The sequence below is a fragment of the Hoplias malabaricus genome, chromosome 5 (genome assembly GCF_029633855.1).
Source record: "Hoplias malabaricus isolate fHopMal1 chromosome 5, fHopMal1.hap1, whole genome shotgun sequence".
In the NCBI taxonomy this organism is placed as follows: Eukaryota; Metazoa; Chordata; class Actinopteri; order Characiformes; family Erythrinidae; genus Hoplias; species Hoplias malabaricus.
Window position 1 is genome coordinate 51,179,063 of NC_089804.1, and position 19,849 is coordinate 51,198,911.

The following is a 19,849-nucleotide window of genomic DNA, read 5'->3' on the forward strand; positions in this document are numbered from 1 at the left end:
TTATACACAGCCATACCATTATGACCACCTCCTTTTTTCTACACTGGTTGTCCATTCTTTCAGCTCCACTGACCAAACAGGAGGACATTGTAGTTCTACAAGTACAGACTGGAGTCAAACAGTTGCTTTGCATACTTTGTTAACTTCATTTCACCCTGTTTTAAATGGTCAGGAACCCCAGAAAGCAGATATGCTTTGAGTGATTGATCAATCTCAGAGCTGCACTGAAACTGACATGATGGTGGTGTGTTAGCGTGTTTTTTTTTTTAATATTCTTTACATTTACATTCTTTATATTTTTACACTTTGCCAAAACTTTGACTTTACTGGAATTCTGTGAAGCTGCTTTGTGACAACATCAGTTGTAAAAAAGCACTTTACACATAAATTTGATTTGATTTAATTTGTGCTGATATGAGTGGATCAGACACAGCAGTACTCCACCCCTCAGTGTCACTGCTGGACTGAGACTAGTTCACCAACCAAAACTAAAGTGTTCTGTGTCTACTGATGAATGACTAGAGCACAACAAAACAAAACAAATTGTGCAGCAACAGATGAGCTGCTGTCTCAGACTATACATTTACAAAGGGATGTAAAGGAACAACGTGGCAGGTATGTGTAAATGAGTGGACACAATGCTTAAAGTTTCCAGGTGCACTGATGTGTCTGATTCACTTGTACCAGTGCAACACACAATAACACAAAACTACAACATCGGTGGCACTGAAGCACTGAACAATGATCTATAATCATTAAGTGTAGAGTGCTCCTCTGTGGTCAGTGGAGCTGAGAGAATGGACAGTGAGTAGAAACAAGGAGGTGGTCATAATGTTATGGTTGGTTTATCTTTTAGTGGTAATAAACTATGACCCATAGGCTCAGTGTATGATCTTGTAGATGGTTTTCAATGATCTAAGGAGATTCTTCATCTTAAATGACTGACAGGAATATTTCTCATTGTTTATTGAATGGTCATTGGCCATTTTTTTGAGCAAAATATTTTCTTGAGACTGCAAAGACAGTTTTATACAGCTGGAATAATTTTATTGTGCAGTTCTTTGGGTTTCCGTTTTCACTCTGTATTTTCAGGTATCTCTGAAATGTCATAAGACAGACACAATAATCACATGGTACAATTACAATTCAGCTGTTAAGCTCTAAGACAATAGTTTCTGACTTGAAAGCTCCCAGCGTGTTTGCTGAAAGAGAAGCCTTAACAATGTGTATAAGTGTGTGGATGTAAAACACCTCTAATATAAATGGACAAAGCTTCACACTCTTCTTTCTCTCTACCTGACTGCTTTGTACCTCTGTCTGTGATCTGCTTTTATGACGTTCCTTGTGTTGAGCTGTGAGTTTTAGCAGGTAAACACAGGTGAGGCGTCAGTTTATAAATCTTGTAAAACAAGTTGCCAGTATCTTAGCCTATATCTTTGCCAGCATGGACCTGATGCTCCTCAAGATTTTCTTGTTTTCTTTGTAAGTATGCTCTCCTGTAGATGTTTAAGAAAGATTGGAAATGGATTTAATGTGAACAAAATTGTCTATATATTTGTAACCCAGGTCTTTCATCTTACCTGTTAATGGCAATGCCTTACATGCTCACAAGCGAGACTGGATTGACAGCTCACCTGCAGCCATTGCTGGTAAGCCTTTATGTGCTGTCTATAAATAATTAAGTGGTTTACCTGTATCTGCTCCACAGTTGTAGAAACCTCTATAGAAATCTGTAGTTTTCTATGAAAAATTGAAAATTACTTTTTATTTTATAGATATTTTGGCTGGAAATAAATGAAGGGTATTCTCTTTTGAACAGTACTATATTATAATATCTTTCACAGTGTGTTGCACAACGAATTTTGTGGTGGGAGTGTGGTAGTCATTGTAAGTTACTGTAGGCTATGGGTTTAGTTGCTGAAAGAGTAGGAATCAACTGGGAACTACACATGGAGGAAATGTGTAGGTGATTAAAAAAGTAAAAATGCAGTAATCTTTTTTCCTTTGCTTTAGAGGGGGATGTGGAATGCTTTTCTGAATATATGGAACTATGGATCCATAGAATGAGAATTGAGGGGCTGAGGCTTTGGCTTTCATCAGTTTTGAAGATTGAAGGTGAGGTACAGTATGGAGAGGATTGCATACAGGGTTGATTCCCTACAAATCTGATTCATACCCTATGAATGAACAAATCATAGATTTCAGCCTCTTCTCTAGTCAATCTAACATCCCTGGAGAGTGTGAACCATCATCTGTCTGCATGTGGGTTTGGCCTGCATAAATATCCTGACAGAAACTACATCTTCAGAGTCATGTACACTGGATGCTTTGTCAAGTTAGAGGTAAAGGCTTTCTGAATTATACCACCACTATGACTCCTGTTGTTGTGAAGTGAATTACAAAACAATCCCATCTGTTTCTTCTTTTTTTCCAGCATGGTCATTATGTGATTGCCCTGAATTTGGTGAAGAGAATAAGCCGTTTTGGAGGCAAGACACATAATTATGTGATGAAATGTCCTGTAGTGGAAGCAGCACTGAACAGAGAATATATTCAATGTGACCCTGATTTTATACAGGTACACTTTTGTAACCTGGACTGTTAGCATTAATACTAAGCAGCACGTTCAGTATTTAGTTTCTGGTTTGTTGTCTCCCTTTTAAATATATACGCTTACATTTTCAAAGGTTACCAGACAAATGCCATTGGACAGCTGGAACCATGAGGTAATGCCCATCACAAATTGATCAGTGTGTCATATTAGGTGAAACAGAGATAGCCTTCTGTGAAGAAAAGGCTAATATAGAATGTTTACTCATGAGATATTTTTATTTAGGCAGCATGACGATTAATAATGGTATCATTTCGCCTCTCAGCTCACTTGGTTTCTTGCCTTGAGAGGAAGTCTTGTGGTGGCCTTGGAAGACGCTAGTCTCATTCAAGTAAATGTTGATATTCAGAAACCATATATCACTGTTCAAGGAAGAAGGAATACAGTTCTTAGCCCTGTACAGGTCAGTGTATTATGTTACAATGTTGTGTATTACAGTAATACAATGTTGTATTATTAATCTTATATTTGGATCCTTTTAACGTTTAGCTTTAAATGTGGGATTTTCTGTTTTAATTTGTTAACAACGGCCTAAAAACAACACGGAAGTGATTCAATAAAGCAGGTGTAGTCCGCCATCTTGTGGTCATTAGGGTAAAATATTTTCAGTGTCCAGAGATTCCTGTTATTTTTTTGCTATTGTTTTTCATATCTTCACGTATGTTTTAAGACATTATTTTTGTTTGTTTTTAGGTTCTTCAAGCCGAGGGGCAGTTTTTACCTCTCAAGTTAGTCAGTGGGTATTATGCTTATAGCATGGAGGCTACATGCCCAAATGGTGGGTAATATACTTGACATATATCCCCCCATCAGATGTGCAGGGTATTAAGTGCCTATATAATGAATTTTGTTATCAATTTTATCAGCTACCCCTAGATGCACAATGTACGTTTACAGTTACTTAAAATTGACAATACTCATTCTTTGTATCAATGATGAGAGATCACAAGTAAACCACCAAACACATTTCTCAGCTCAGTAAAGCCTTGCACTCCAGTTTCCATGTTTATTCACTTTTCATAATATGGAATACCCTATTAAGTAAATTTGCACTAGCACTTATTACCCACTTTTACAGTTGTAAAATGATCATAGGTAGTCAGGTCTCCTTTCTGCACTGGCAGTTTAGTGTATGTTTGTGTGTCCATGTTTGTTAACCATGTTTATTTGGCTTGATTCTCTTATTCAGTGGTTCCACAATCACCTGAGGACACAGTGCTGCACATATACAAACGCCGCATGGGTTTGACCAAGAGGGGAGGCTATGATAACGAGACCCTGACGGTCATCAGCGTGAACATAAACCAGACGGAAACATTTACATGGTCTGACACCAGTAGCTTTGTGCAACTTATCATCCCCACTGCTTTTATTCAAAAAACAAAGGTGAATGAACACATCCTTCATCCAACAGATTTCCAATGTCTTCCTGTTGCATGTTATTATAGATATCATTGTGGGGTTTTTTTCTTTCCCAGAATTGCACTGATAAAGAGAATGCAAATCACCAACAGTCTGTTTTCAGAATAGATGCTGTGCTCAGTTTTAAAGAGACCAATAACAGTATGCTCTGGACACTGGAGAATACATCACCCTGTTTTGGTGAGTATAGCCCTGAGTCAAAAATTTCCCCCATTATCTGAAATCAGCCAAGACATGTTTGGTGTCCATAGTTTGTTTCATCAGTTACATTCAGTCACTAAAGACATTTAGTTCTTTTAGACAGAGAAACTTCCAAAGGTTAAAAAAAGTATGAACTGAGATGAGGATATTGCTCTATTTCTGCTCCATAGGTGGGTAACACTGACTTATTTTTGCTGTTTTGGATTAATTGTAAGAATTGGCATTTTTGCCTCCTGGGTTCCCCTTACCTGTTGCTGGTTCTAATTAATGTTTACAGTACTGACATCAAGTCTCATAGACATACACACAAACACTTTTTCTCTCTATCTCACTCACACACACACACACACACACACACACAGAGAGAGCTTATACCACTGGCCCAGTTTCATCTGTAACTCTCAGAAACCGGAATATAACACCGCTGTCAAGAAAGCTTGTGATCCATCGACACAAAATGTAACCGTTTCAACCACATAGCAACCCCAAAAAAACACATAAAATAAGTGTACATAGTGTTCCTTTAAGGTGGAATGTCTCCAGATTCTGAACTCAGATAGCAATGAATTTTGGACCAAACGTGGCACAACTGCTGTTCTCCTGTGGCCCACATTTGGGCTTGTCTCAAGGTGAGTCTTACTGTCTCAACTCAGCCACAGGTCCACCTTAGATGGGCTGGATATCAGGCGTGTTGTGGAACAAGTCGTCTTGCCCACACAACACATGGCATAACCCAACCCTGAAGTAACTCATGGTATAAGATTATCACACACGTACTTGAAACTGGGTCTGTGGTTTCTGACCCTGTGTGACATGCTATGTACATAAGACCAGCTTCAGTGTTGTCATCCAATGTCAGGTACAACTGTCAAATAATCTAAATTATTTGCGATTATTGTTATGATTAGGGATTCAATATGCATGGCATGATTTGGTGGGGTGTGTGCTGCAATAATTGTTACTTAAGCAGGTTAGCTTTGTTTACTAAATATTTTTGTCAGGTACTTCAATTTTGGCATGATTTATATAGATAATAAATTACTGACATCAAAATGTGATTGCTGATTGATTACTTGGGTTATAAAATTGTTGTGAACAATCACATATAACCTATAAGCTAATGACGTCCTCTGGATTTGTTTCAGACGCTAAAATACCTTCAGGGGAGTCTGAATCTGATTCTATAGCAACTGAGACTGAACACACTATTTCAAAACACACACTTGCTTATTCACAAACCGCAGTTGGACCACTGTTCTCTACCGAGGCTCCTAACATGGACCTGAAAACAACATCTCAGACTACCAATGGCATGCTGAAGAGTTTTGTTCCAACAATGCCCCCATATGTTACCAATACAGCAAACATGGATACAGCACCAACACAACATTTATCCATTACTTCCTTGGGTGCTCGGCCTGAACAATCTGTACATTTTTCTCATGTGAGAGAAACACTGTTAGTTACATCAGATAGCTCGTATCCCTCAGCCACAGACAACAGAATTACTACAACCACAGAGAGCAACTTTAACAAAACTTCACCATTCACTCCAGTGCCTTCTTTTACCAGAAGATTTAACACTGTGTTTAAATGGAATCTGGTGACATCACCGTCTTCTTCAGAGAAAGTTAATACACCACCGTTGGAGTCAAAGAGGATTATTGTCGCAAAGACAGATTCCAACATCTCTTTAAACCCTCAGCCTGCCTCCCTCAAGCCCCTCCAACTCAATCAATGGCATACTCAAAGATCCCTCTCTCCTCCTGAACCTGATGGTGTGTGGCACTCAACAGACACCAACCAAACAGCACAAAGTCACTCAGCAGAAGTGGAACTTACAGGCCTTTGATGGTATCTACCATTATTGTTATAAATAGATTTTTTCTTGAAAAAGTGCTCTGATTTGATGTAACATAAACAGTTCTAAATGAAACATTTATTTTGCTGTGATATTGCCCTTAATATTTAAGCTTAATTCTCAATATTCCCACAGTCCCAAACCACACGTTGGTAGGTGGATTGGTGACTCAAAAGTGTCCGTAGGTGTGAGTGTGTGAGTGAATGTGTGTGTGTCTGTGTTGCCCTGTGTCTGGCGCCCCCTCCAGGGTGTATTCCCGCCTTGCGCCCAATGATTCCAGGTAGGCTCTGGATCCACCGCGACCCTGAACTGGATAAGGGTTACAGATAATATATGAATGAATTAATTCTCAATATTGTACAGATTTCTTGGCCTTAATATTGTGTACTGTATCACTCACTAATAATTTCTACTGTTAAAGTGAAATCTTTGAAGTTGCATGTGATTAGCATGAAAATCCAATAAGACAAATATCAAAACTGCAGTCATGTAAGATCCATGGCTGTGACAGTGGAGCACACTGTGTATATAGTGCGGTAAGCTAGCTGTAGGTGAACTGTGTTTGTGTGTGTGAGTGTGTGTGCGTGTGTACTCTGCAAGGAGCAGCAGACCAGCAAATCTTCCACCATCAGATAAACAGCAAATAAAGCCTTTTGTGTTTGTGTGTGCGTGAGCGCACGCCATGGGTTTGTGATCACTGTGGCAGAAAACAGAATCACGCAATATCATGGCAACCACTGCCTGAAGGCACCTACTATGACCACAGAGCCCTTTAAAGCACTGTGACTTTTTATGTTCTCCTACAACTGCCAAAACCACTAAAACAAGCACACACTTCACAGCACGTGCTACTGCTGCATTTACTGAGAATGGAAACAGTGCAACACAAATGTGTAACATGATATCTGAACAGTGTTTACATGCTAGGTTTCACACACAGAGTCCAAATATAAACACCTGTATTTTTTTTTCTCTGCTTCCTTGTAGAGCCTTATGATAACCTCATGGAGGCAGTGCTTTCTTCCAGTGTGTATAGTCATATGAAAAGTCAGGCCACCCTTTGGTACTCTTTATTGTGCAAATTCACTTTTAAGTAAATGTTATTCACAATAAAGAATAAATATCCTTAAAAGAAGGATCACAAATATATCTTACCATAGCTATAGCTTTTTTTAATTCATCTTTTGTAAAAGCAGTCAGCTGCACTATGTCCTTCCAGGAAAGCTTGGATTCATTCATTCATCTGGTATTGCTTCATCCTGGTCAGGGTCGTGATGAATCCAGAGCCCGCCTGGAATCACTGGGTCTAAGGCAGGAACACATCCTGGACAGGGTGCTAGTCCATAGTGCATCACACAGTACTCACACACTTATGCCTGTGGACATTTTCACAAGTTCACTCAGCCATTTGACAAGCCAACATGTGTTTTGTATTACGGGAGATAACCAGCTTTCTGAGAATAAACCCCAGAAACACACAGGGAGAAAACATCACTTTTTCATCACAGTCACTCAAGGCAACGATTGAACCTAGGACACAGAGACCCAGGAGCTGTACCAACGAAATCACTGACATTATATCACTATATTCTGAGAGACACTAACATTCACTCAAGCAATTACACAAACACACCTCAGCAGCCTTCCTGAGGCACCTTCAACTGCCATGCAAATATCCTTCTCATGTACATGTAACACAGATAGGTCTGACGAGATTAGATATAAAATAAATACACGTGTATTAATATGAGGAAACGTGAAGCTTTCCAAAACTGGAGCTCAAAGTTTAATAGAAAATACAAAGGACTTCAGTCAACTATGCATGAACTTGTAGACCATCAGAACTGTCACCACCTGATACACAGTACTTTATTCTGGTGCTTCTATCCATCCCCCAGAGAAGACTATAGGACCTGAAATGAAAGAAGAAGAAGAAACCAAGTCTCAAGAATAGAAGGCACAGGGTGGATATGCTTTTATGACTCCTGTGTAATTTTATGTTCAATATGTTTTGTGCTCTTTCCCACTGTGAATATGAATAAGTATCTAACAATAATAATCCTTTGTAAAATGAATAACGCACAAATGTACTATTTTGTAAAATGTAGAATGATTTCCAGGAAAGCTTACATGAAAATAAACATTCGTGCAAACATCAGTGGCAGAAACATCATGAGAAAAATTATATATTTGACTAAACAAATCTAGTTGAGCCACAAGCCTATCTCTTTACAGTAATCCTGCTACAAATGGCAGTGACTAATAAAAGGGACATGTTTTTTGGATGGAGGGGGGGTTGTGAAAAGAAGGAAATATACTGCCCTTTTAGTATGAATATGAAAATTATTAAACAGAACGGCTGATATATTTTGCAGTGCCTTTTTAACAGACTCAATAGAACAGCAGCTGAGCCATGGCAGTATGTGAATGGGTCAGTAGATGGCACCAGACCCTCAGCACTAAGCACATTAAAGTGAACTCTAACTTCACAAACCGTGTGGGTTATGGCTGGTTAGGGAATTATGTTCTACTTTTCTTTTCGTTCAAATAAGTATAAAACACCAGTCACTGATGTACATGTATGTGCTGAGATTGTGTTGAGGAATGGCTTGGCCTGGACCTCAGATGGGTGCTTGGCTAATTTAGCTTTACTGCACAATTCTCCATGCTTCACTGCATTCAATTAGATTGCTGAAAGGGCAGACTGTTTTAATGTAATTCAGGCAGGAGATTCTTTTAAATTCTGAACATTTGGGAGAAGAACAGCATGAATACTATTGAACTTCACACCTATTAGACTTTCATTTGTTGGCTAAATATTGACCATAACTGTTCAAACTAATTTAGTTTTTGTAACTAAACAGTTCATTTGGGTAGATTTGACATTCATTGTAATTATACATCTGTGCATTTGTGTATTTGTCGTTCCAGGCCAAGCCGTAAATAATTAACAATAGGACACGGTGTAATAAATCTAGAGGAATGGGTGGGAGGCAGTCCTTGTGCTTTTGTTTGGCATCTGCTACATGAACTTGTGAACAGGAAACACAATATCGCCCGCAAAGTGCACCAATATCCCAGGCCTTTCATGTGGTTCTTCCAAGCCATTATATTTTCTGTGCTGGCCATTAACTGTCACTATCTGTTAAGCTTAAAAATCTCTTTCATGTTTTTTCTACCTCTTTCTTGGGTTGGACATATGGGAAGTGTTCGATATGCTACTAAGAGTAAATGTTGTGATTCTGCTAAGGCTTTGCCATACCTAAGTGTAATCAAAACGTAGACCGCTAGTTATGCTAGTAATCATATTTTGTCATCTTGAGCTAGTTTGCTACAATAGTTTGGTCAAATATCAAACAGATGCAAAATCAGTCAAGACATTTTTTGTGTGTTGTTCCTTTGTCTTCTCCGGAGCTATGCTAATGCAGCTAATAAGTATTAGTTTAGCATGTGTTACCTGCACAAATCATTACACAATGCAGTGGCTGCTCTGGGTGTTTCTACAACTTTATGGTCTATACGATCAAGATCTGGATTGAGGACAACTAATATCAACTCTCTAAAAGACCACCAAACTTGGAAGTGCCCTGTTTGCTTGACTTAAAGTTAAGAAAATTGTAACATCATGTTTTGTTGTTTTTATATTTGAAATAATAAAAAAGTGGGCTGGGCCAATGTCTATAATTTATAAATAATACACAATGCGAACAATTCACAATTGTTGATATAAACGACTTTATATCAACATGCTGTAAAATATAACATAGAGATTTATTTCCTTCTGCAGTTTATTAAGCCCTTTGTACAGCAGTGTCACTGTGTGCAGGGTTCAATCAGGAAGTGTGTTTAGAGAGGAGCAGGAACTAGAGATGACCAAGGCTCAGAAAGATCACAGTGAGGAGAAGGAGTCAATGAGGAGCGGAGATCACAGAGGCGTAGGACTCAGAGAGCAGCAGAGAACAGGCCTGTTCACACATGCACTGTAACTTTTCTTAACTTTTCTGGACTTCACACAGAGAGCTGTATGCGTCAAAGCAAATGTCCATAGCATTTGTACTGGACATTACCCAGACTTTGTTCTGCCAGCCCCAGTAGGACAAAGTCAGAGTAATGTCAGAGTGAGCCCATGTGTGAACAGAGCTGAAAATGTTCCTGAGAAACACAATGAATTCATACTATGCCTTACAGGTAATGCTACACAGGCACCGCCCCATGCCTATAGCATGTGGAAAATTTCCAGCTCTGACACATGAAATTTTTGGCTATATACTCAATGTGTGTAAGGACGACTCTGGAAAATGTCAGGACCTAATACTCAGAACAAGATTCAGAGAGAAGCAAGCAGGATTCTTCATTCGGAGAGGAGCAGGGCTCAGACGTAGGAACAGAACTCAGTGAGGAGCAAGGCTCAGAGAGAGGGAGAGAGAGAGAGAGAGAAGCTGGCAGGGCTTTGGTGGTTACACTCTGCCTCTTCATCTCACTCTCTGGGTAATTACAGAATCACGGGTCAACCATGCATGTAACCACGGTTACGTCGCACAGTAGCAGATGTGCTCATGGCATTATCGGCTAGGAGCATGAAGGTAAACAAAAACAGATGCAGCTGGTTGCTAGGGACATTCGCCAAACTTGTGCGCTCCTAATGGTTCCCATGTGTGGGAGCAGGGCTGGAGCAATGGGTTGCAGGCAGCAAAATGGCATGTTTGAACCATGCCCAAAGCACTCAATGGGAAATTTGTGAATGAGATTAATGCGGGTGTTTTCTTTTTTCATTTTCTGTTTCTTTTTTTGTGGAGGCCTCTACTGGCTTCATGCCTTGCTTGGTGAGTGGGGGCTGACGAAGCGTTTTCATCTGTGCCTGAAGCAGAAACATTTGGATATACCGGAGCTCAGAGCTTCATTTTCATGTTTATCAGGGCGAGTGGGGAGAAATAAAAAATAGCTTTAAGCAACTTTACAGACTTCTGTTATGCTGTTTATATAGACTGCTTTTTCACTCTGGTATGGCAATAAGTTTTGTGTTGCTCTTTATTGTTTGTTAACCAGTACAATGCAAGTTCTGCATCAGACAACTGTGCCTCTGGTCTAAAGGTTGAGAGTTAGTGCACCTATGATATGGGCAAGGAGTTCCCTACAGTACACTATAGATGTTGCCTGTTCTGAGCTGATGTCCAGGTTTCTGAACTGATCTAGCATCTGTCCATTATATTTTGTGAGTTCTACACCATATATCTAGTGGACACAGACAAGCAATTGTTCATGCACCGTTCAAATCTCCATAAAGCAGTGTGAAATGAAATAGTTGCGCGACATCTTACACTCACTATGCCTAATTGTAAACATAGGTTATGTATAAGAATGGCTCTGCATTTTCTAGAGTGATTGAGTTTCATCCAGTATTTTTGGGATAAGATAACATCAGTTCCTGACCTCGATAATGCTCTTGGAACATTTCATCTTCCTCTCATTTTAGAATAAATATTTTAGGCGCAGGTGTCCAAATATTTTTGGAAGTACATTAGCTGCGTTTCCTAGGCCTGCTCTTAAGACTGATGGTTTTGTGTGGTTTTAACTCTGATGCCTGATGTGTGCGTGACATCGCACAATGTCTGGGAGGTCCCTTGTTGGACCCTGGCCAAGCCTGGAGTCCAGATGAGAGATGAAGGAAGGGGGTCAGTTTCTGTGATATCCTGTGTGTGTTCACCATCTGATTACCGCATACAGCCTGATCCCTATGTGTTTGTGTGTGTGTGTGTGTGTCTGTGTGTTTAACGGTTGACACAATATGTGATAAATTCTCACAAGCACAGCTTTAAGACTTTTTCTGTGTAATATTGTGAGCAGTGAGTGGGGCTATGTCTGCTGTTTGTGTTGAGCAGAAATGAACCATGGCTCCTCAAGTCTATACCACCCCCCACTCCCTTCCCCACTCTCTCTCTCTCTCTCTCTCTCTCTCTCTCTCTCTCTCTCTCTCATTAACCACAACTGTCAGATCCTCCAGATGACGAGCAATTAAACCAGATAATAAACACTCACCATCAATCCCTGTTTGTTTGTTGTTGTTGCTGTTGTTGTTGTCAGTGGCGGGGGGCTCTTCTCATGCCACCTTGGTGCTAACTAGTACCTTCTGTACTGCACCGGTAGCAGAATTAGTCTCTTTCCCATTCTCTCTCTCTCTCTCTCTCTCTCTCTCTCTCTCTCTCTCTCGCTCTCTCAGCCCATTGCCAGCTCTAGTGAAAGCTCTGACTGTTTGGTGTAAAAGGCACAAGGCAGATAATAAGGGCCGCTGAATGTTAACAATTAGATCTTAATCAGAGCCAGTGCGCCAAGGCTGCTCTTTTATCCCCCAGCCTGAGAGAAACGCAAACAAAGAGCCACAAACTGCCAAGATAAAATACTACTTCTGAATAATCATGTCTCTCAGCTTCCAAAAAGCCACGTAAGCCTGCGCAAAGATGAGCCGCTGTGGAGGCTCCAATGTTTGCTCATGTATTAAAACGATAAAGACGACCTGGACTTCACTAACCAGCTGTTTCTCCTCCGTGAGAATGAGGTGGCTCAATGACAGATGCAGGGACTTCTCTGGACTATCGCCTACGCTCTAATAAATAAATAAATAAATAAATAAAACAGAGAGAAAGATGTTCAACTGTCACAGGGGTGTCCCAAAGGAATTGGACGGCCATCCATTTTGTTAGAGAATGCAGCTCCACTGTTCCTCAGCCCAATGCTGGCAGGCTTTTCTGACAATGTAGGACCTGTATGTTTCCCTCTGTTTGAACAAAGTGCACCAGAAGAATATGATTTAAACTACATGCCCACCTCCACCCCACAGATCATTATAATGCTGCAATTCAGTGTCATTTCTGATTTAGAGCATATTATATTTCAGGTGGTCTCCAATATCTTCAAATATAAACCACGCCAAAGTCCCAAAACAGTGGAAAACTTTTCTCTGACACAATGGCAAAACACACAGCCATATATATCCATTACAGATCAGCGCTGGAGTGCCAGGAAAATACGTACAAAAGGGCCAGGTTTAGAAGAAGGCCCTGAAAAAAAAAATAAAGCAGTGAAACATCTGATTTCCCTTGACCATGGAAAAATGTACGTACCCTTGTTTTGAAAGCAAATTTCCCTCAAAAACACTTTGGAAACTAAACAGAATCGACAATCATGAGATTTATTGTCTTTTCATCCTTTGTTTTCAGCAGGGTGTGTTTGTGACTTTGCCATGGAAACTCAGGATTATTTACTCTTGGTGCCGGTTCACAGTAACCTTCCCTTTCCTGACCAAACAACAAAGGAAATACTGGGTCAAGCGTCTTCCCGCTCACACTATCTGGTAGATTCTGTCTCGGTTTCAGCATGTATATACAAACCTTAATAATGGTGTGGTTAAGAGGCTATTTTTGAGCTTTGGTGGCTGAAAGTCTTCAACCCAGATGAAGCGCCATCCTGTTTGGGCCCACCTTGCTGTGGCTGGAGACACTTGAAAAATAGGAAACTCAGTAACTACATCTTTCATCTAAAAGCACACCCCACATCCTTGACATCAGAGTCAGCCGTCAGAGTGCCGGTCCCAAACTGTGTATTCTTTTCATATAAAAACAGGGGAAGTGTGAGGGTCTTGAGTGACAAAAGGCCATTTTTCTGCGGCAGTGTCAGTGTGAGGAGCTGATGTGAGTGGATGTGGCATGGTGACTGGGAGGCAAGCTGGTTGTTTGTGGGTTTTTGGGGGGGCGGGGCTGTGCACGGTTGTAGGGGACAGTATCTGCTGAGAAAGTCTAATAGCTGGAGATGCCCCTCTGACATTAGACGAGGGTCTGTCGGAGGCCGCGTGGACGTTGTGTCTGACAGCTCACTGCAGGCCCTGCGATGAAGAGAGGAGAAGTGCAGCACATTCTGAAATGTTTTGTTCTGTGTAGACATTTCATTGCCTGGAGTACAGAATGAGGGCTGGTGGAAGCACTAGATGGAGACAGTGAGGTTTTGAAGAGCGAAGACTGTTTTGTTGACAGCAAGTGTCTTTAGAAAACCCTTGTTCTGCAAGACTCCTGTGCTTGGGACTTTGTTCTAGGAACAAGCTTTAATTGATAAAGAACATGTATTATTTGGAGGATCTTTAAGGGTGCGCTTTAAAATAAATGAGCCAAATTTAAATATAGCATTTTTCAGTATATATATATATACTCATCATTTAAACTCCACAGTCTTCTCTGTGTTGTGTGTGGCCTGGTAACGTGTGACTTTTATTGGTAAAGTGTGTTAGATATGTCTATTAATGAGTTTAATATGTACGGTATGTCCATATAGAAGATTTCTTGCCTCTTGCTGGCTTCTGAACATGCCATTAAAATCAGAGTGACACCTCAGAGCTCCAGTGGACTCAGACCACCCCGTACAGCCCTCCACCTGCTACGAGGACAACAGTCAAGGAAGAATCCTCATGAATATTGTCTGAGTATATGTACTTTGTCTGAATCTGACCAACAGACTCTGTACAAGTTGAAAAAATATGTGACAATCAAAATAAAAATGGAATAAGCCTGAAAGCATGAGGTGAGCAGAAAGAGCTTGTCACAATTAAAGCAACTTAATGGCTGGAGGTCCCTCGATAGATCACATACAATTTACATCAAGAGTCGCTCTAATAAAGACTTTTTAAAACTTAACATTGAAATTCAATTAGGGTGTTGAGTGCATAACCAAAGCCGTGAAAAATGAACTCATAGGGGGGGTCCTTTTCCAGTTTTGCCCTGAGGCAAAAAGGCCCATTAATTTAATACATTCCCTGTTTTTTCACATGCGCATTTCTAGGGTACACTGCACATTTCTCAACCAATGTATCTAATACAGAGTCAGAGTAAGCCAAAGGTTACATTAAATCTAACAGGAAAAAAAAAACACAGAAAGCGACTAGACCACTTTCAATCAGCCAGGCATGAAAAATGACCCAGCTGAAAAACAACAGAATATTTTTGAGACTCATTTATTGATTTTACACAGAATAGTTTTAGCTGGAGCTGTTGTTGATACAGTGATTTAAATATACAGTACATAGCTGGCTCATCTGACATTTCTTCTAGAATGAAGTGTATTAATGGTTTAAGCCTCTTTTGTTCTGCAGTAACTGTCTCTATTCTTTCAGGTTTTATAATAAATATAAAGAACGTTGCTGTAAGGATTTGCTGCCACTCAGGCATTAGTGAGGTCAGCTACTGATGTTGGATGATTAGTTCTGGATCACAAAAGCCATTCCTGTTCAACCAAATGTAGAGCTCCCGTTTCATTTTATGCTTAAGCATGCTGGTGGCGCAACTGAACATGTGGCCACCATGGCTAGATACTGAAGCTGAATTCACACATTTTACTGCAATAACAAACAATCCACAAACAATCCACCTTAATTAAAAGGTCTGTTTATGTGAGTGGATTTTTTCTCTTTTCTCACACCAGTAGATGAGAAGCTTTTATTCAACTCCAAAGCACAACAAAGCAGAAAGGTCTTAGCTTGGCATCTCAAAAGGGGGAAGCTAATCAAAGCATTAGTCATTAACAGCAACTTAGCAAATGTAAGTTTACATGAAGGTCAATCCACTCCACAACGTGTAATGAATTATATGGCAATTACAGCAGGAGGAAAGTTGTTGTTTGTTGGTCCTTGTGTGGCCAGTAATGACAAGTGCAGGTCAGCAGCGTTTGAGAGAGAGTCCCCTCTCCCCTTCTCCAGTGGTCAGCTAATTATGTGAAGTGTGTTTGCTGAGCCACTGTAGATGGGAATTTGTTTGTGCACAAATTGATCACAGCTCCTCTGCCCTGCTTCTGACCGGTTTCTGGAACTCGAATGCAGGATTTTTGTATTTGATCCTGTCTGGACTGCAGATGTTTTCATTCTACGACTTTTATAGAGGTTGTGGTCAAAAGTGTTTAGATGCGCCTCATGGAATTGGCTTGTAAGACACTTTTTCACCCAATCACTCACGTTCCATCAAGCATTTGTTAACGTATTCACTCACTACATGTTCTATAAGGATTGCTATTTATTTCTTTACAGCGATGATGTTGTTGTTCTGTGGTGTAATGTAATGTAAAGGTGCTACAAAAAGTTAATAGAGAGATTACATAGCAGAACCACGTTTGGGTCCATAAAGAACTGTGTTTGTTTAAGAGATGTTTGAGTGTGAAGAACCTATAAAAGGTATAAAATTCTTCACTTGATTGGCCAAGATGGTTCAAAATGGCTCTGGAACCAAAAGTGGGTCAGTGTCACAGTCACACAGCTCCAGGGACCCGGAGGTTGTGGGCTCAAGTACCACTCCAGGAGTTTGGTGTGTTTTCCCTGTGTCTGTGTGGGTTTCCTCCAGATGCTACTGTTTCCTCCCCCGGTCCAAAAACACACGTTGGTAGGTGGATTGGCGACTCAAAAGTGTCCGTAGGTGTGAGTGAAGGATTGATGCCCCCTCCAGGGTGAGTTCCTGCCTTGCGCCCAATGATTCCGGGTAGGCTCCAGACCCGCGGTGGCCCTGAACTGGATAAGAGGTTACGAATGAATGAATGGAACCAAAAGTGGTTCTTCTATCTATCGCTCAAAGAACCTTTTGTAACACCTTTATTTTTAAGAGTGTAGGTTATATCTGACAGATATTTACTGCACTATACCATACATTTAAAAGAGTTAATAATAACCAGGCCCTCTGCCCCCAGTTTTAAATCACCACCTCTTATGATTTTTTCTCTCAGCTCGGCTACTGCTGGTGATTGTTTGCAAATTAAGGCAAAAAAAAACAAAAAACAGTGCATTTTCACAGGTCTCTCAAAATGAGTAAACACAAGCTGAAGAACAGAATAAATTGTACACACAGACATGGGTGAAAAAATGGGTGAGAGTTGTTAGATGTGAACCGTGTAAATTATACATGAGCAAACTATGAACATAGCGCCGCTTTTCCCTATTTCAGCACGCATTTTTCCATTTGTCTCTTGTTGCTAAATTTTTTAACGGTTTTTCACATCAGACTGATGCTACTTATAATTACCAACTTTACACCAAAATCGCATCTGACAAGAGTTGGTTTCTGAAGAACATTTCCGAGAGGGAGGAGTCACCTGGGCATTGAAAGAGTGAGAGTTGTTTAAATATTACATGCCCTGCCTCGGAATAGTGACAAAATCATTTGAATTAACAGAAAAGATGTGCGGCCCTAATTGAGAAAGGCCTGATTTATTTATACCTATTTAGAGCGCTCCTCTCAGTTCCTGTGAGTTGACAGCCCGTCTGCAAACACATGCATTTTTCCCTGCTCCATAAAAAAGGCAGAAGAATTTCTGAGTGCCTGAGCCTTATTTATTTATTTTAAAACAGAAGGATTCTTCAACCTTAATCCAGTTTTGGCCATTTGGAGTGGGAATAATGGATGGGGCAAGCATGTATTTTTAATGGCTGCATGTTATGTGGGAGATAAACATGGTGTTTGAGATGTTCTCTCTCTGCTGAGCTGTGTATTCCCATTACGCTGCCCTACTGTACAGGAGGCACAATACAACAATTTCAACTCAAACACTAAAAACCTCGGACTTTCTATCATGTTCTAACTGGCGTGTGGACTTTTACTTGAAGCTGCAGCACTGCCCAAAACTCATCTTGCGATAATTTAATTTCCTGCTTTGAAATAAAAGTTATAAGAAGATTAAATCTAAGGTAATGCACTTGCAATAAAGAGGAAATGGACTACTCGCAAACATGCAAGAGCTGGTAGAGAAGCTGCTGGTCTTTTCAGAATAATGCCCCAGAGCCCAGTGTTAATGAATGTGGCATTATTTGTTTTAACTAATTAAGGTGTCTCTGTCATTTCTGGTAAAACATTAGTTATGAGTCAACTGTATAAATTGTTTCAGTGTCATTATCGTTATTCCATGTGACCTCAGTTGCCTCCAGAAATTCATCACTTTCCCGAGACCGTCTTTATGATACACAAACAAGTAAGTGCCTTTACAGCCTCCTCCTCCTCCTCCTCCTCCTCCTCTCTGGCCTCTTTGGATTTTGCAGAAGTTTGAGATGAGAACATCTTCAGGTTGACTTAAAGTAGTTAAAGTAATTCACATGCAATATGGTGCACTAATTTTGACCACAGAGACTAACTACAGTCCTACTAATAATGTGTTTGGGCCCATTTTTAATAAGTCATCATAATTACGCTGAGAATTTGATTGGGCATCTGTGCCCAGGAAGATGAAATATGTTGTGTGGGCTTGATGGTAAAGGATATTGCTTGCTGTTCATACATAATTGAGCGATCTTGAATGTCAGACCTGTGGGAGCAAATGCTGGAAAAAGCATCAGTGCCCCCCACCATTAGGTACACAACAGCTCCAGAACACTGCATGAGTGTGTGGGAAAGACATATGTCACTGTGTATCTCAGAATATACTCTAAACATCCCCTTTAGCGTTTTTTGAGGCATTTTCGACTTATTAGAAGTAATGTTACAGAAAAACTTACTGCATGTATTCTTGTCTGTTTCAATCACGTAGACCTCAAAGCATATTCAAGTCTATTCAGTTCTGTAGAGTGGTGTCACAAAGCAGCTTTTCAGGATTCCAGGCCCTAGCCCCAGGTGAGCTTCACTGAGGTGACTGTGGTAGGAGAAACACCCTCTGAACCTGAGGAAGAAACACTAACGAATACTCAGAACAGGGACCCATCCTCCTCATGGTCAGAGCAAAACAGCAAACCAAGGAAGATGAAATTATACAGGACAAGCTCAAAAATGTCCTGCACCCAATCATTGGGGTTACACACTAACTAACCTCCAAACCACACTGGCTTCCCTGGTGACTTACCTCCAAATAATGCATGATCAGTGCTGCAAGTTCCAAATGGTCTGTACACACTACAGCAACAACACTATGTATGAAGAAAAATGGAGTTCCAGTGCATGTACGGCAGTCTATAATATCATACCGTGAGCGTGTCAAGAACTGTTGTAAGGATCAGATTCAATAGGCCAGAGATCAATCAGCATTTCCAGCTGGAGAATATCTAAAGCCAAGTTTCAACAGTCAGTCAGTGGCCATGAACGTTATGTAGGACACGGGGAGTAAAGCAATATGTAACTGTATCACGTATTTAGAATGCAAAACATAAACCGTATTCGTATACAGTTATAGTATTCAGAATACAGTTTCTCATGGAGCTGGCACCAAACAGCCAGTAGAGAAATGCATTGCCTTTGAACAGACAGTATTTCCATTATAAAGTATAAAATGAGAGCGTAACACAGTGCCAATTTGCTTTCTGTGTCCAGGGACTCCTCTTCCAAACAAAGCATCTTGAAATTATATAGATTTTTTTTTTGCTCTGGGTAAAATTGTCTTACGTTTCATCGACTGAACTTCTTTACATTTGAATCAGCTCAACTGAATCAAATGATTCGTATGATAAACTGAAGACCTAGACCGTGAAGAACTAAAAAAGTAAGAAACCCTGTGTTTCATGTGATGATTTGGTAGTTTCGTTAAATTTTTAATGTCATACAAGAGGTCATATACAGAAAAGAATGCATTCTAGCCAGACTTCTAATCCTGTTTGGCAGTTTATATTTCGGCCCTCTGATCGACATTAAACGATACTGCGGTTACATTCGAGTCTCCCCCACCCAATATTAATAGGGAACCTCTACGATAGTGGGGAAACTCAGTTATAAACTCTGCGTTTTTAAGGTGGAGCGTTGTGTTTAAGGGGAAAAACG

The 19,849-nt window shown here is 40.3% G+C and overlaps 1 protein-coding gene across 1 annotated transcript; it reads left to right on the forward strand.

Moving 5' to 3' along the window:
• Positions 1-1,444: 1,444 nt before the first annotated feature.
• c5h1orf127 (chromosome 5 C1orf127 homolog) lies at positions 1,445-8,114 on the forward strand. The gene is made up of 11 exons (XM_066672368.1): positions 1,445-1,482; positions 1,567-1,649; positions 2,014-2,115; positions 2,218-2,342; positions 2,435-2,578; positions 2,688-2,726; positions 2,877-3,014; positions 3,305-3,389; positions 3,801-3,997; positions 4,090-4,213; positions 5,380-8,114. Exons 1-11 carry the CDS (start codon positions 1,445-1,447, stop codon positions 6,084-6,086), a joined length of 1,782 nt encoding a protein of 593 aa, XP_066528465.1. The 3' UTR covers positions 6,087-8,114.
• Positions 8,115-19,849: the final 11,735 nt, after the last annotated feature.

Coding starts and splice junctions, on each gene's coding strand:
- c5h1orf127 (XM_066672368.1), top strand. CDS start 1,445: ATGGACCTGATGCTCCTCAAGATTTTCTTGTTTTCTTT. Junction 1,483..1,566: donor AAGATTTTCTTGTTTTCTTT/GTAAGTATGCTC, acceptor TTTGTAACCCAG/GTCTTTCATCTTACCTGTTA. Junction 2,343..2,434: donor GATGCTTTGTCAAGTTAGAG/GTAAAGGCTTTC, acceptor CTTTTTTTCCAG/CATGGTCATTATGTGATTGC.